Source organism: Lynx canadensis, chromosome E3 (genome assembly GCF_007474595.2).
Source record: "Lynx canadensis isolate LIC74 chromosome E3, mLynCan4.pri.v2, whole genome shotgun sequence".
Classification (NCBI taxonomy): domain Eukaryota; kingdom Metazoa; phylum Chordata; class Mammalia; order Carnivora; family Felidae; genus Lynx; species Lynx canadensis.
Window position 1 is genome coordinate 33129342 of NC_044318.1, and position 15958 is coordinate 33145299.

The 15958-nt window shown below is 48.0% G+C and overlaps 1 protein-coding gene across 1 annotated transcript; it reads left to right on the plus strand.

Annotated features, from left to right (window-relative positions):
* The first annotated feature begins 6598 nt into the window (after positions 1–6598).
* On the plus strand, positions 6599–15635 carry IFT22 (intraflagellar transport 22). The gene is made up of 5 exons (XM_030301382.2): positions 6599–6702; positions 10530–10606; positions 10722–10811; positions 11324–11526; positions 12185–15635. The coding sequence occupies exons 1-5, from the start codon at positions 6664–6666 to the stop codon at positions 12331–12333; spliced, it is 558 nt and encodes a 185-aa protein (XP_030157242.1). The 5' UTR covers positions 6599–6663; the 3' UTR covers positions 12334–15635.
* Positions 15636–15958: the final 323 nt, after the last annotated feature.

Sequence of the window (15958 nt, forward strand, 5' to 3'; positions counted from 1 at the left end):
CTCTGAAATAGGTAAACACAGTGAGGGGAAGTCCAGCCCCAAACATGGGGCTCATCTCCATGGGCCTTCATCCTCCTCTGATCCTGGGAATTCTTCACTAGTCTGTTCTTTCCCTGGTATCTTCAGGCAAATGATTTTCTATTTTTTGAGCTTTTTAATTTATTCCACAGTGAAAGAAACAGTATCCAAAGCATCTAGACTGCCTTTACAGGAAGGCACAAAGTACCTTGTAATCAATCAATACATTTAAGATGGCAGGGATTTCTTTAGGAAAGCTATCATTAAGTGGATGGTGTTTTAGAATCAGCATCTCAGAGTCACCTCTTGCCACAGGCAGCCTCTAAGATGGCCCCAGATGATACACACATCTTGGTATTCATGCCCTTACATAATTCCTTCCATTCGAGTGTGGGCTGGACCTAGTGACTTGCTTCTAAAGAACAGAATACAGCAAAGGTGATGGGCTATCAGTTATAGGCTTAGGTTACAAAGAGACTGTGGCTTCCCCCTTGCTCACCCTCTCTTGTTCTCTCGCTCACTCTCAGAGAAGCCAGCTGCCGTATTACAAGCCACCCCGTGGAGAGGCCCACATAACAGGTAAGGGAGGGAGGTCTCTGGCCAATAGCCAACAAGGAATTGAGGCTCTCGGACCAACAGTCCACAGGCACTGGATCCTGCCAATAGCCAAATAGTTGATCTTGGAAGTAAATCTCTACCCACACCCCTGTCAAGCCTTGAGGAGGCTGCGGCCCTGGCCACCATCTTGAATGAAGCCCAGTGAGAAATCCCAAGACAGAGGCACTACTGGGTCAGGCCCAGATTTGGACCCACAGAAACTGTGAGATGTAAATGTTTATTATTTTAAGCCACTACGTTTTGGAGGAAATTGTTACATCATGATGATAACCATTGGACATCCAATTCTCTTTCTAACCTACTCCAGTCCTATTTTCTTCCTCATCACTCCACTGGGACCATTTGTCAAGATTACCAACTCTCATGGGGCGCCTGGGTGGCTCAGTCGGTTAAGCGGCCGACTTCGGCTCAGGTCACGATCTCGCGGTCCGTGAGTTCGAGCCCCGCGTCGGGCTCTGTGCTGACCGCTCAGAGCCTGGAGCCTGTTTCGGATTCTGTGTCTCCCTCTCTCTGACCCTCCCCCGTTCATGCTCTGTCTCTCTCTGTCTCAAAAATAAATAAACGTTAAAAAAATTAAAAAAAAAAAAAGATTACCAACTCTCATGACAATACATATTATTGACAAAAATGAGTGCTGTTGGAACATTAAGCACTAAACCAACCAAGTGGCCAGGTAATCTGGCAAGAGCTATTACTATTTAAAATACACATATCCTGGGGAGCCTAGGTGGCTCAGTCAGTTAAGCATCCGACTCTTGATTTCAGCTCAGGCCATGATCTCACGGTTCATAGGTTTGAGTCCCATGTCTGGCTTCTCCAATCCAACCAGTGGAGCCTGCTTGGGATTCTCACTCTCTGCCCCTCCCCCACAATATAAGTAAATAAACGTTTAAAAGAAATAAATTAAATTAAATTAAAAAATAAAATAAAGTACACATATCTGGGGCGCCTGGGTGGCTCAGCTGGCGGAGCATCCAACTTTGATTTCAGCTCAGCTCATGATCCCAGGGTCGTCTCTCTGTCTCACTCTCTCTCTCTCTCTCCCTCTCTCCCTCTCTCTCTCAATAAATAAATAAATAAACAAATACACATATCCTTTAACCCTGCAATCCTTTCTGTTCCATAGATTCCATAGAAGTGAGAGTACCAGTCTGTAAGGCCATACATTCAAAATCATTATTGCAGCAATGTTTTCAGTGTCCTTAAACTGGAACCATGTTGAATGTCCATCATTAAGAAAACATCTGAATAACTGATAAATTCAGGCCATGAAACAGCCTACAACCTTTAAAAATAGAACTACAACAAATGACTTTGAGCAATTTCTGCACGGTATTGTTGAATGAAGAAAATAAAATACGGAATACTACTGAGGATGTGATCCCATTTTTGTAAAACAATGCCCTCCCAAATACTGTGTGTGTGTGTGCGTGTGTGTGTGTTCATCAAATGAACTGAACTTGATATGCTTATTTATTCAAACAACTTTATTCTTTTTCACAGTTGTTTCCTTCAAACCCTCTCCTTAGACGAGTTAATTCTTCCCATCCCCTTAGATGAAATCTCAGGCACTTCCCAGAACTTTTAGGTCAATCCCAGATAACAACAGTAAGATATAATCCAGCGTGGGTGCCCTCTGGAAGTAGCAGGTGCCTCATGCTAATGTGTGTCCCACTGGAGAGTTTTGGGGGGTTCCTGGGACATGACCAGTCTGACTGTGTCTTCCCTCCAGACATCCAGTAGTCCACCTCCCAGGTGGTTCTCACAGGCAAGATCCAAAATGACTCAAGGTCAACTCTTTCCCACCTCAGGTCCCTAGGAAAGTCTCCTGTCTCCTTTGCAAGTCCCGATGCATCCTCTTTCTTTCCCTACCCTCTTGCCTTGAACCAGATCTTTCCATGGCTCCTCACACCCTGATTCCAGGGGACACAGGTTCTGTGAAGTCCCATCTGCCACTTGACCAAGGTGAACAAACGGCATGCTCTCCGAAGAAATTTTCCCTCCCTCCGTCTCTCTTTCTCTCTCTCTCTCTCTCTCTCTCTTTCTCAGCTCTTCGATAATCTCCAGGTGATGTGCTAGGTTCTATAGAAATGGACGAAAATCCGGAGCACACTTAACACCTATTGTCAGCCTTTACGGCCTCGGCCAAAATTGGGATAGCCACGTTTTAGCAACCTGTTATAGACCAATAGGCAGATAGAGCTATGCTGAATGGGATTTTAAAAATGCGTGAAGAAAAATATCGAAGGATGCACTCCAGGTTGTTATCAAGGAGTAAACTCCTTGCTGGGAGGTTACTCATTATCTCTGCACTGGAACAAAGACTACAAGTGATAAAGAGGGAAGAGGAGAGGTCAAGGGTGAGGTGAGGGTGCCAAGCCAAAGGAAAAAAAGAGAGAGAGATTGCACCAAAAGAGAGCAAGTGCGTGATCATATTTAGCCATTTTTACAAAAGTACATATACGTGTGGACATATGTTTAAAGACTAATCGTCCAACTCTTGATCTCGGCTCAGGTCATGGTCTCGCAGTTTATGAGACCCAGCCCCACGATGAGCTCCGTGCCGACAGTGCAGAGCCTGCTGGGGATTCTGTGTCTCCCTCTCTCTCTGCCCCTCCCCTGCTCGCACTCCCTCTCTCAAAACAAAGAAACATTCGGGGTGCCCGGGTGGCGCAGTCGGTTAAGCGTCCGACTTCAGCCAGGTCACGATCTCGCGGTCCGTGAGTTCGAGCCCTGCGTCGGGCTCTGGGCTGACAGCTCAGAGCCTGGAGCCTGTTTCCGATTCTGTGTCTCCCTCTCTCTCTGCCCCTCCCCCGTTCATGCTCTGTCTCTCTCTGTCCCAAAAATAAATAAACGTTGGAAAAAAAAATTTTTTTTCAAAATAAAGAAACATTAAAAAATAAATAAATAAATCAGGGGCACCTGGGTGGCTCAGTCAGTTACGTGTCCGACTCTTGATTTCAGCTCAGGTCACAATCTCATGCTTCATGAGTTCGAGCCCTACGACGGGCTCTGTGCTGACAGCATGGAGCTTGCCTTGGATTCTCTCTCTCTCTCTGCCCCTCCTCTCCTCTCTCTCTCAAAATAAATAACTTAAAAAAATCCTATTCAAAGATAGTAAGTTGTAAGTATTTTTTTTGAAAGTGATCAATGACCTCCACTTTACCTAAAATATCTGATGGTCGATCCTGTCTTCTCCTTACTTGACCTCACTGGATCTCGTAGAAGTGTGTGACCCAAACGGTCACCTGCTCTCTTGCAACACTGTCCTCGGTTGGCTTGCATGATCCCATACTCTGCTAGTTTTCCTCATACTTCTCTGGCTGTTGGCAGCCTTCTTCGCCAGATTCTCCTCTAAATAGCAGTGTCCCAAGACACTCTCTGTCTGCCCTTATCTTCTCTGCCTATAGTTATCCTTACTCGTTCCCATCTAGTCCGTGCCTGCAACGCCACCTCATACAGCTGACTGATATCTTCTCCAGTTTATAGTCCTGACCTCCCCCATCAGGTACAGAATCTTATCCCATTTCACCCTTAACGTCAGACAGGCATCTCATCGCTAACATAAGCAAAACAGGATTCTTTATCTTCCACCCCTAACCCTGCTCCTCCCCCAGCCTTCTCGAGTCTGGAAATGGCAAAACGTTCACAAAACCATATAAGTCAACGTCCTGGGAGTCATCCTTACCTCCTCTTTCCCTCACACGGGGCACGTGATTGATTCATCAGCCACTCCTATGGGCTCCACCTTCACAATGAGTCCCTGATCTAGCCTCAACTGCTGCCATCAGCATCCCTCTCTCAAGCTGCACGATACCCTCCAAGCTGGCATCTGTAGGTCCACTTTTGTCCCCTTTGTTCCAGCTGTTCAGCAGCGGCTGATCACTTTTAAAATCATAAATCAGGGGCGCCTGGGTGGCGCAGTCGGTTAAGCGTCCGACTTCAGCCAGGTCACGATCTCGCGCTCCGCGAGTTCGAGCCCCGCGTAGGGCTCTGGGCTGACGGCTCAGAGCCTGGAGCCTGCTTCCGGTTCTGTGTCTCCCTCTCTCTCTGCCCCTCCCCCGTTCATGCTCTGTCTCTCTCTGTCCCAAAAATAAATAAACGTTGAAAAAAAAAATTAAAATCATAAATCAGATCAGGCCAATCCCCTGCTCAAAACCCTCCATACTGACTTTTCAACTAGCCCGTTTCCTAGCCACTGTCAACCTTCCCTTCCTCTACCCCTGCTTCTTGGAGAAAGTAATGGGCGAGGCTAGAAATCTACATTTCCCAGATTCCCTTGCAGTTAGGGAGGCCATGTGATTCAGTTCTAACCAATGAGACTTGATAGGGATTCTAAGAAAGCCACTGTTTCCCTGAGAAAAAGGGAGAGTGTAATGCCATACATCTTTTGACCCTGTTTTCCTTTGTTTCTGCCTGGAAAGCGAGTACCCAAAGATAGAGCAGCCATGTCAAAGATGTCAGGACAGGAAGGGAAAAGGGATCTTGCTCCTTGAACCGCGGCATTAGCCTTTGAATGGCCATCCCTAGACTTGTTACATGAGAAAAAATACATAAATCCATGACTTGATCAAATTGCTGTGATAGAGTTTCTATTGCATGTAGCCAGATACAGTTTCTGGCACAAGCTTCTCATCACTTGTTTTTAAAAGAAATTCCCAAGGCCTTACAATGATCTCTCCAACGCATACCCTACCATTCTCTATTATTCTTCCTGCACCAGCCTCATAGACCCTCTGGGCTGTTCTTGGTACATGCCAAGTTCATTTCTGCCTCAGCGTCTTTGCCTTCGCTGTTGTGATGGCATGCTCTTCCCTGAGACCTTTTGCATGGTTGGCTTGAGTCCCCCCCCCCCCCCTTCACTCAGCTTTGTGCTTTAATGTCAGCTCTGGACCAAGATCTTGCCTCGACTACTCCATCCAAAATTGGTTCCTTCACAGTCTTTAACTCTTTAGTGATTTATTTTTATTCAGTTATCACTAACTAAAATTGTCTCTGCCTGAGAGTATGTAATTTATTATCTCGCTTCTTTAATGTCCGTCTATTCCACTGGAATGAAAGCTTCAAGGGGTACAGGCACATCCCCAGTACCTGGAAGAGTGCCTGGTATGAAGTAGGCATTCAAAAGTTATTTGTTTAATCAACGAAACAATCAATTCACGGCATCCTGCAACTGAGATGCAGTCGACCTTACACCACTCAGCAGTTCTTTGTAATAAAAACACTGTGTACTATCCTACTGTAAGTTAAAGAGGCGGTGTTGGGTTTATTTTTGGTATTTTTGTCATGCCAGCCCTTTTTCGGGCTACCAAATTTGGAATCGGCACTCTGGACACATAGACACTTAATTTCATGGCCTCACCTGAAATTCTGGACCGGCTCCGCAATTTAAGGCTCATCTAATGACAGAACTTTGCAGCAGGGCGTCCAGACATCTGCACTGACACTGAACAACGCCCGCCATGGTCCTGCTTTCTCCCACATCACCCAAAGGACGGTGAGTTGGTGAATCCGTTCAGAGACCAGAGACTCGTTTTTTCTCGGACCTTTTCTAGATTGGGCCAGGGCCGTGATCACAATGTGGGCAGTATCATGCCAGAGTGATAAAGGCGTCGGAAGGCCTGGTCCCAACCCCAGCTCACCAGCTACATGGCCAGCCTGAGTTCGCGGGGTCCCAGGGAGGAACACACATCAGGACGTGCAGTCAGTTCCCTCCCTATAAAGAGAGAGGCGGGACGTGCGAGCTCTGCAGTCCTCCCGGCTCAGAAGCGAATCTGGATGCGAGTCTTTCGCTTCCCTTCCACCTCCTGGTAGCCTTGCACGCCCACCTGTGGTCCGAAGACGCAGCCGCCAGGCCGGAGGCGGGAGCCCATCAACTAGCCCCTCGCGCGGCCGGCCCCGAGCGCCGCGGCCCCGCCCACTCCCGTCGGCCCCCGCGGGCCGCTCCCGTCGCCGTGGAAACGAAGGCAGCCAAGCGGCGCGGCGGCTTCCGCTCCTCCGCGTCGGGGAGGGCTCCGGCCGACCGCGATGCTGAAGGCCAAGATCCTGTTCGTGGGGCCCTGCGAGGTGAGGCCCGGCCGGCGGGGGCGGCGGGCGGGGCCCGGGCGGGCGCGGGGGCGACCCGGGGCTGTGCCTGGCGCCAGGAGCCCCCCCAGGAGGCGGGAACCTCGTCCCCCCGCGCCCACCCGGTGTGCGCCGCTGGCCTCAGCGGGAAGTTGGCGCCCCCAGACCTTGACCCGGTTTTCGTGAGCCCTGAACGTCGTGAGTGGCGTTTTGGAAGCCGGGTCTAGGTTCCACGACTCTCCTTTGCCCGTGAGGTTGGCCCTAATGAACATGCCTGTGGGACAAGAAAAGCAGACTGTGTTCGCTCTCAGTGTGTGTATGGTGGTGGTAGTGGGAATTAAATCTACGTGTGGACGTCATACACAGGAATAGAGTCCCTTGGACTAAGGCTAAGTGTGGAAAACAACAACAACGTGGAAATAGCCAGTGAATAGTCTCCATCTCCTGCACGCATCGCGATTGGCCTGGAGGGCTTGTGAAAAACAACGTGCCAGTCCTGCCCTAGGGTTTTGATTCAGTGGGTGTGGGATGGGTCTCAGAATCTGCCTTTTACTGACGCTGTTCGTCCAGGGACCCCGCGTTGAGAGTCACTGTAGTATGTGCATATACGGAGAGATGTGTTACTCATCTTGAGACAGGGAAAGTCGCCTCAAGCACAACACAAAACTGAGGAAGCCTTAAAAGAAATGACAGCGAAGTTAAGCCTGGGGAAAGCATCTGCAAAATACATTACAAAGAAAGAATAGGTAGCAAGCACGAGGGAAGTCTCCAAATCAGTAAAGAGAACTCAACAGAAAACCGAGCAGAGTCTGTGCACATGAGTACAACTGGCCAGTAAGTATAAGAAGCTATTCAGCCTACAGTTAACAAGAACACAAATTAAAACAAGAAGGTGACCCTAATTTGCCCGTCAGAGTGGATGCAAAAAGGTTAGAACACTGGGAACATGAAGCATGAGGATGCTTGTAAGGAAATGAGTACTTTAGGATTCGTTGATGGGGCATTGATAACAGCTTCTTTGGCAGTCCAATGATTAACTTTAAAATGTGCAATAGCTTGCAGGGCACCTGGGTGGATCAATCGGGTAAGCATTGGACTTCTGCTCAGGTCATGATCGCCGGGTCTCGTCAGGCTCTGAGCTGTCAGCTGGAGCCTGGAGCCTGCTTCAGATTCTGTCTCCCTCTCTCTCTGCCTCTCCCCTACTCACACTCTCTCATCCTCTCAAAAATAAACAAAAAAACATGTTTTTTTAATGTGCGTAGCTTGAGGCACCTGGGTGGCTCAATTGGTTAAGCGTCCAACTTAAGCTCAGGTCATGATCTCACGGTCCGTGAGTTCGAGCCCCGCGTCGGGCTATGTGCTGACAGCTCAGAGCCTGGAGCCTGCTTCAGATTCTGTGTCTCCCTCTCATTCTGCCCACACACACACACTCTCTCTCTCTCTCTCTCTCTCTCTCACTCAAAAAAGAGAGTCCGCCTTCCCTGACCACCCAAAGTCCCTATGATGTTATCTTGTTTGATTTTTTAATTTTTTTTTTTAGTGTTTATTTACTTTTGAGAGAGAGAGACGACCTGAGCAGAGGAGGGGCAGAGAGAGAGAGAGAGAGAGAATCCGAAACAGGCTCCAGGCTCTGAGCTGTCAACACAGAGCCCAATGCGGGGCTCAAACTTGGAAACAGTGAGATCATGACCTGAGCTGAAGTCGGACGCTCAACCGACTGAGCCACCCAGATGCCCCGCTTTTTTAATTTTTTTTCAAATTGAGAGAGCGAGCAGGGTGGGGCAGAGAGAGTGAGGGAGTGAGAGAGAATCCTAGGCAGGCCAGGGCTCAAACCCACGAACCTCAAGATCATGCCCTGAACTGAAACCAAGAGTCGGACACCTAATTGAGCCACTCAGGTGCACCATCCTGTTTGATTTTTTTTTTAATTTTTTTTTTCAACGTTTATTTATTTTTGGGACAGAGAGAGACAAAGCATGAACGGGGGAGGGTCAGAGAGAGAGGGAGACACAGAATCGGAAACAGGCTCCAGGCTCTGAGCCATCAGCCCAGAGCCCGACGCGGGGCTCGAACTCACGGACCGCGAGATCGTGACCTGGCTGAAGTCGGACGCTCAACCGACTGCGCCACCCAGGCGCCTGATTTTTATTCTAGTACTTAGGACTATTTTATCGTATGTGTTACAACAGCACCTGGCGGGATAGACACTTAAAAATACCTTACATACCAAACAGGCAGCTTCTTCATTTTCCCAGAAGAATCCTTCCCCTCAATCAGTTGGTTTTGGCTAACGTGTATATACACTTTAAGGACATAGACGAAATATATCAATACACCTTTATAATGTTTTATGTATACATTTAAAGGAACATTAAGATATATATTAATTTGGAAATGCTGTTTTATTCCATACTTGCATTTCATGATAGCTTTTTTTTTTAAGTTTTATTTATTCATTTTGAGAGAGAGAGAGAGAGAGAGCATTCACATGAGCAGGGAAGGGGCAGAGAGAGAGAAAGAATCCCAAGCACAGAGCCCCACTTGGGGCTCGAACTCATGAACCATGAGATAGAGCTGAGCCGAAACCAAGAGTTGGATGCTTAACCAACTGAGACACCCAGGTGCCCCTTGTGCCTCACGACACAGTTTTAAAATTCAAGCCCTTCTCCTGCACCTTGGACACCCAAGTTAATTTTATGAGTAGAGCCACTTTTAAAACACATCACAAAGCCCATCATCTGAGTAGTTTAGGGTATAAGGACTTTTTGAATCTGTATATGACCCTGTTCCTGGAAATGTACTCCAGCCCAAAGAGCCACTCCTACAACATCGGGCCATTTGCTTTATGTGTTCATCCTATAGATAAACGTTCGTGATCCCCCCAAACATAACCACTCAACTGTGTTATTTTTAAGTGACATTTAATTTGTGAGGCCACATGCTCGGGAAAAATTACTAGCACCGTATTAAGCCCTCATCCCCCCCCTCTTTTTCTGATTCTTTCAAGTGACTTCTACAAGCCCCCCAAACTGGCATTGATTGAAATTGTTCTAGCCAAGCAATTGTTCAAAATAAAACAACCGAGAGAGCAGGGCCTAATTTCAGAGATTTTTACAAGGACTCAAGTGTAAGGGATTCCCTTCTGAGGAATAATTTGGGGGGAAGAAAAACCCCTTGTCTTATATCCGAGCATATACAATATTTGTGAAACGAATGGCACAAATGTACAGAAAATACCTGAAAACGGATCATAGTCATTACCTTTGGGGAGGGAGTGGAGCGGACAGACGGATGGGTGTTTGGGGCGGAGGGCCCCAGAGGGCTGTTTTGTTACTAGCCATGTGTGGGACTTGTATTATCTAGAAGGAGGAACGGAGGAACGGCCCTGTGTGACGGTGTGGCACGGCCAGCCACTGAGGGACCCAGCTCTGCCTTTGAACTTCTCTGTGACCTTGAGGAACTCCCTTCCCCTTTCTGGGCCTCAGGGGAGGTTTCTTGATGCGGAGAGGAGCGTGGCAGCAGACAGACTCACGCTAACAATTCCTTTCTGTTCTCAGACAAGTTAACGGAGAGCCAGCCAGGGACGTCAGCGTGGGTAAGGTCACCCAGCGGCAGAGACAGCATTAGAACCCCATGCACCCCGGGTCCCAGGGCAGGCCGTGCCCACCACGTACAGTAAGGCAGCGAGCTCCTGCCAAGCGGAGAGAGCCCTCTGCCGTGGCAATCCCATGGTGGCCACCACGCCCGGTTCCAAGCCAGCTACTGGAGGCTCACTTGTGGTTACTTTCCTGCCCTTCAGCACAGCCCTTTTATCATTTTCACTTCCACAGAGTGGAAAAACCGTTTTGGCCAACTTCCTGACAGAATCTTCTGACATCACCGAATACAATCCAACCCAGGGAGTAAGGTGAGCCCCGACAAATCTGTCTCCCCGAGGGCCCCCTGCTTCTCTGGGTGACGGTGGCATCCCACGAGTATAACGTGCCCGAAGTAGAGGTGCTGCCTCTGTTTTTATTTCTTAGGATCCTGGAATTTGAGAACCCGCACGTCACCAGCGACGACAAAGGCACGGCATGTGAATTTGAGCTGTGGGATTGTGGTGGTGACCCCAAGTACGTACGTTTCCTTTAAAGAGGGTTTGCTTCATCAAATGGCTCACAACCCAGCTGCCCGCCAAACACCCTGGACCCGGGTCCAGCACACTCCCTAGCATGTATTAGGGGCTTGATCGATTATTTGGTGATGGGCACCGCTCTTGAGAACTTTAAGGATCGGGTTATGACACAATGAGAAGTCATCTGTCAATTAACACGAAGACGTTATTTTTATAAATTGTTTTGATGTTTACTTATTTTTGAGAGAGAGAGAGAGAGAGAGAGCATGAGCAGGGGAGGGGCAGAGAGAGAGGGAGACACGGAATCCGAAGCAGGCTCCAGGCTCTGAGCTGTCAGCACAGAGCCCCACGTGGGGCTCAGACTCACGAACCGCGAGATCGTGACCTGATCCAAAGTGGGGCGCTTAACCGACTGAGCCACCCAGGCGCCCCAAGACATTATTTCTAAAGTGCCACAGGTAGAAAACAGAAGCACCTAACATCCGCTCTGAATCCAGTGCTGCCTTGCAGGTTCGAGTCTTGCTGGCCAGCCCTGATGAAGGATTCCCACGGGGTGGTGATCGTCTTCAATGCCGACACCCCAAGCCACCTGAAGGAAATCGACATGTGGTATTCCTGCTTCGTCCAGCAGCAGCTCCTACAGGACACTCAGTGTCTGTTGATCGCACACCACAAACCAGGCTCCGGAAGTGATAAAGGAAACCTGTCTTTGTGTAAGGAGCCTGGAATTCTCTTTCCCGCTCTTGTCTTGAATGTTCTGGTCACTTGTATATTGTTCTGGGTCTTTGAAACCAGCTGCTATGTGCAATTATGGAGCACCTAATGTGTCCTAGGCATTTGTTTTTCCTACCATGTAAATTGGCATCCCCAGCTTAGAAGATCTGTCCGTCATAGCATCCAGGCCAGGAAAGAGACTCTTTAAAAGCAGGCAGACACCAAGAGGGGGGAAACCTGGTTTTAGCCACTCATCAGTACTATTAGGGACATTCTTTCCTGACTGGTCTTTTCTCCAGAAAAACTCCCATTAGCATGTAACACACACCATTACAGAGGTGACAGAGTGCTCTTGGAAAACGACTCGCAATATTCAGAAATCTCTTCCTTTCTGGTGTAAGAACAAAGAGGACCTGGAAGTGGACGCCAGGTGGCAGTGTGGTGGCATTATTTATTGAGCACCTGTTATATGCCAAGCACTATGGTGAGTGCATCGGTAGAACCTTCATCTGTTAAATCATGGCAGGCAAGACCCACCTTTATTTTTTGACCCTAGAAAGTTAAACAAATTGGCTTCTGTTAAGACTCGGGTCAGCGGGAGCTAGAAATGGCCCCTGATTCAAAGCTCATGCCTAATTACATTGTTTCCTCCTTAAGCACCCCCCTTGAACAAGCTGAAGCTGGTGCACTCGAACCTGGAGGATGACCCTGAAGAGATCAGGGTGGAGTTCATAAAGTATTTAAAGAGCATAGTCAATTCAGTGTCTGAAAGCAGAGACCGGGAGGAGATGTCGATTATCACGTGACCAGCCTTCATCCGGACTCTTCCGCGTTGCAGATGGAGTCAGCTCATTTCCCAGTGCACATCTAGAATCTCGTCCAGCTATTGATGTGTCCTCCCCGTGGCCGTAGAAGAGCTTTTCCTTGTCTGCTCTAAGGTACCAGTCTACCAGGGAGTTGACTCCTACCGTTCGTTCTCCATCCTTCGTTCAGTTGAGAAAATCCTATTGTCGAATTCTGATTCCTTTGCCCCGGATCTCTCCAAGAGCTGGAAAGCTGAGGTGTTTTTCTTTCCTCTTCCTAGACATCAAGAGGAATTATAACTGTCCGAGCCAAACGATACAATAGTAGTTTCATTCGTGTGTGTTGGTTTGAATGGGATTTTCATTCCTTAATTCACTCAACAAATGACGACTTGTCATGTTACACTGTTCTAGCCGCCGACCATGTACAGCATGGACAAAACATAAAAATCTCCACCCTCGTGGAACTGCCATTCTGTTCCTCTAGATAGTGGCGAGGTTGAGTTCAGAAATTAAGTACTGCACCTTAGATATGGGGAAAAGTTACGGATTCTGGATTTTCTGTAATTGGTCTAAAGCCCACGCTCCCATCCTCCTAGATAATGGGGAGACCTGGACCACACTTGAGGCCAGAGAAAGGTACAGTTGATCCTCATTCATGGGTTCTGCATTTGCAGATCGCCTACTGGCTGAAACGTAGTTGTAACCCGCAGACCAACAACTCAACTTTCACCATTATTCAGAGTGGCAAAAAATCTGAACCCCAGACACGCGCATTTCCAGCGGAGGCTGATCAAGGCCACACTCTGCCTTCTTGTTTCAGCTGTCCTACTAAACGGGTGTCCCTGTCACAGCCTGTTTAGCACCACATTTTCACATTTGTGTGCTTTTCGTGAGTGGTTTCGCTGTTTAAAATGACCCCCGGACGTGGTGCTGAAGCACTGGCTGGTGTTCCTAAGCGCAGAAAGGCTGCGATGTGCCTTACAGACGAAACAAGTACTTTAGATGAGCCTCATTCCAGCATGAGTTACAGCGCTGTCGGCTGTAAGTTCAGTGAATCAACAACACATATTAAATAAGGTGTCTTTAAACAGAAGCGTCCAGGGGCGCCTGGGCGGCGCAGTCAGTTGAGCGCCCGACTCTTGATTTCCGTTCAGGTCACGATTGCGGAGTGGTGGGATCAAGCCCCACATCGGGCTCCAGACTGAGCACAGAGCCTGGATGAGATTCTCTCTGTCCCTCCGCCCCCTCCCCTGCTCACATGCTCTCACACTCTCTTTCTCTCTGAAATAAAAAATAATAGGGGCGCCTGGGTGGCTCAGTCAGCTAAGCGGCTGACGTCAGCTGAGGTCATGATCTCATCGCTCGTGAGTTCGAGCCCCGCATCGGGCTGTCTGCCGTCAGCGGGGAGCCCGCCTCGGTTCCTGTCTCCCTCTCTACCCCTCCACAGCTTGTGCTTTTCTGTTTCAAAAAATAACATCAAAAAATATTTTGAATAAAAAATAAAAAGAAATGTAAACAGAAGCATCCATAAAACAAGGTTACGTGTTGATGGCTGATGAAAGTGTGGTCAGAGGTGCACAGGAACACAACCCTGTATTTACCCAGAAGCGATGGTTCGGTATTCCCTAATCCAGTGTGCATGGCGAGTTTACAGAATGTAAGGGCCGTGGAGAATGAGAATCAACTGTTTTTTTTAGATCACAAGACATAGAAAAACAGTTGATTCTAAGTTTCCAGGTTAGTTCAGACTCTGGGATAAATATTTAATCAATTCAAGGTTCTAGTCCATTTCCTTGCAGTGTCAGGGTGTCCGGACAGTGTTTGTGCTACTATTGGGGCGCGTCCTCTGGTTGCCTTCCTGACCTCTGTCAGCATGTCACTGGCCACCCTACTGGCCGTCTCCTGTCAAGTGCATGACTGGCATGGCCCACGGAACATACCTCTCTGTATCTGACTCGAGCCTCCCTCTGCCGCTTCGTTATAAGGACACTTATAATTGCATGAAGTGCCCACCTAAAGATCCCTCACTTAATCACGTCTGCGAAGATGTCATGAAATAGCATGTGTCCCAGGGACTGGGACCCGAGATCTTCGGGGGCCATAATTCAGCCCGCCCCGGATGCTGCCCGCTGCGGCATTAACGGAAGAGGAGCAGGCTTGTGGGGAGTAAGGGGAGATGACAAATGACCGGTCCGAGGTGACCCAGCAAGTTAGGGACAGGGACAGAGCTGGACCCCACCCACGCCCCTGCTCTCTCCCCTGTCCCGTGGTAACGGGACAGATGAGTCCGCCAGCGAACGAGGGAGAGAATGTCACCCCCGAGACAACCTAGTGAAGCCACAAGCACAGCGCTCCAGGGCAAATAACCGTTCTTGAAGCCCAGGCACCCAGGAAGTGGCTTGCAAGTATGTCGCAGAGAGAACGTAGCCTTAGATTTCCTTACACCAGTCAACGATGGGATAGTACTGAAGCTGTAGCTTGCAAAGAAGGCTATGCGTGAGTCACTCCTGTCACACCCTGAGTGTCCACGTCTGGAAATCGCTCAGGGAAGCTGCTGGAGATCAGTATACTTTTTGTGGAACAGCAGAAGACCCTTGTATCCAGAGGGTAGGCGAAATTGTTAGAACAAAGAGTAGAGATTTGCTGGTAACCGAAGACGTACAAGAGTTTAAAAAAAAAAAAAGATACCCATTAAAAAAGTATCTGTTTGTACCACTTAAGAAAATTATGCTGAACTATGTCTTCTAGGTCTTGACTTTAGCCTTCCCCACCTGATGGTTGGTACTATCTTGGCCTTGGCTGATACTTTCTCAACAGATGTATTCTTTCCTCAAGCAACAAATGAAGGATCCTGTTTTAAAAACCAAATCCAAAGGAATTAAATTAGCGAGGAGGGAGGAAGCTCCTCTGCTTTTGAAACGGTAACAGATTACATGTTTTTGATGTGACTTCGAAACTGCTTTATCAGTTAAATAATTCTCTACATTTATGATACTGGCCATTCTTCCTACCAAAGTTAAAAGCCAATGGAAATGTTGTGTCTGCCAAGTATTCCCACTTCAAAAGGAAAGTTCTCAGTGCTTTGATGTGAGCAACACCTCATCTGTCTTCCTGCACTCTACGGTTCATTCGTATCTAGGCCTCCTGATAGCTTTAAAAAGTATGCCTCCTTCCTCTAAAGCCTCAGTGCAGATTTACCTCACACTTAAGCAGGTCTTTGGATGGGAGCATAATTTTAGTTTTCGGACGTTCAAAGTGCTATGTAAAATAAAAATAACTCACCTGTGTTGCATTTTGTCTAACTGGAGTTTTGTGAAGTTTATACAGAACTATCCTTTTTTCCCTCTTTTGTGTGACTTTACGAGGCCTGGAAAACACCCACGTGTGTGTTACCCATATCATGTAATGAAATATTTTGTCCAGAGGAATAAAATTCGGATTTTATCAAAGTATTTAGTGACTTGGTTTCTACTTATAGAAACCTATTTCAAGTACATTTCAAGAATATTTTGCAAATCCAACTACACTTGGAATTTAGCACCCTTTTTGGGAGGTGCAACGGTTAAAAGCAGGAAGTTGTGCTTTGCATTAAAAAAAAAATAGTGACGGCGCCTGGGTGGCTCAG

Bases quoted from the DNA above. Each gene is read 5' to 3' on its own strand.
- IFT22 (XM_030301382.2), top strand. From the start codon at position 6,664: ATGCTGAAGGCCAAGATCCTGTTCGTGGGGCCCTGCGAG. The intron at 10,607-10,721 runs GTGAGCCCCGAC...TTTATTTCTTAG, and splicing joins AATCCAACCCAGGGAGTAAG to GATCCTGGAATTTGAGAACC. The intron at 10,812-11,323 runs GTACGTACGTTT...GCTGCCTTGCAG, and splicing joins GATTGTGGTGGTGACCCCAA to GTTCGAGTCTTGCTGGCCAG.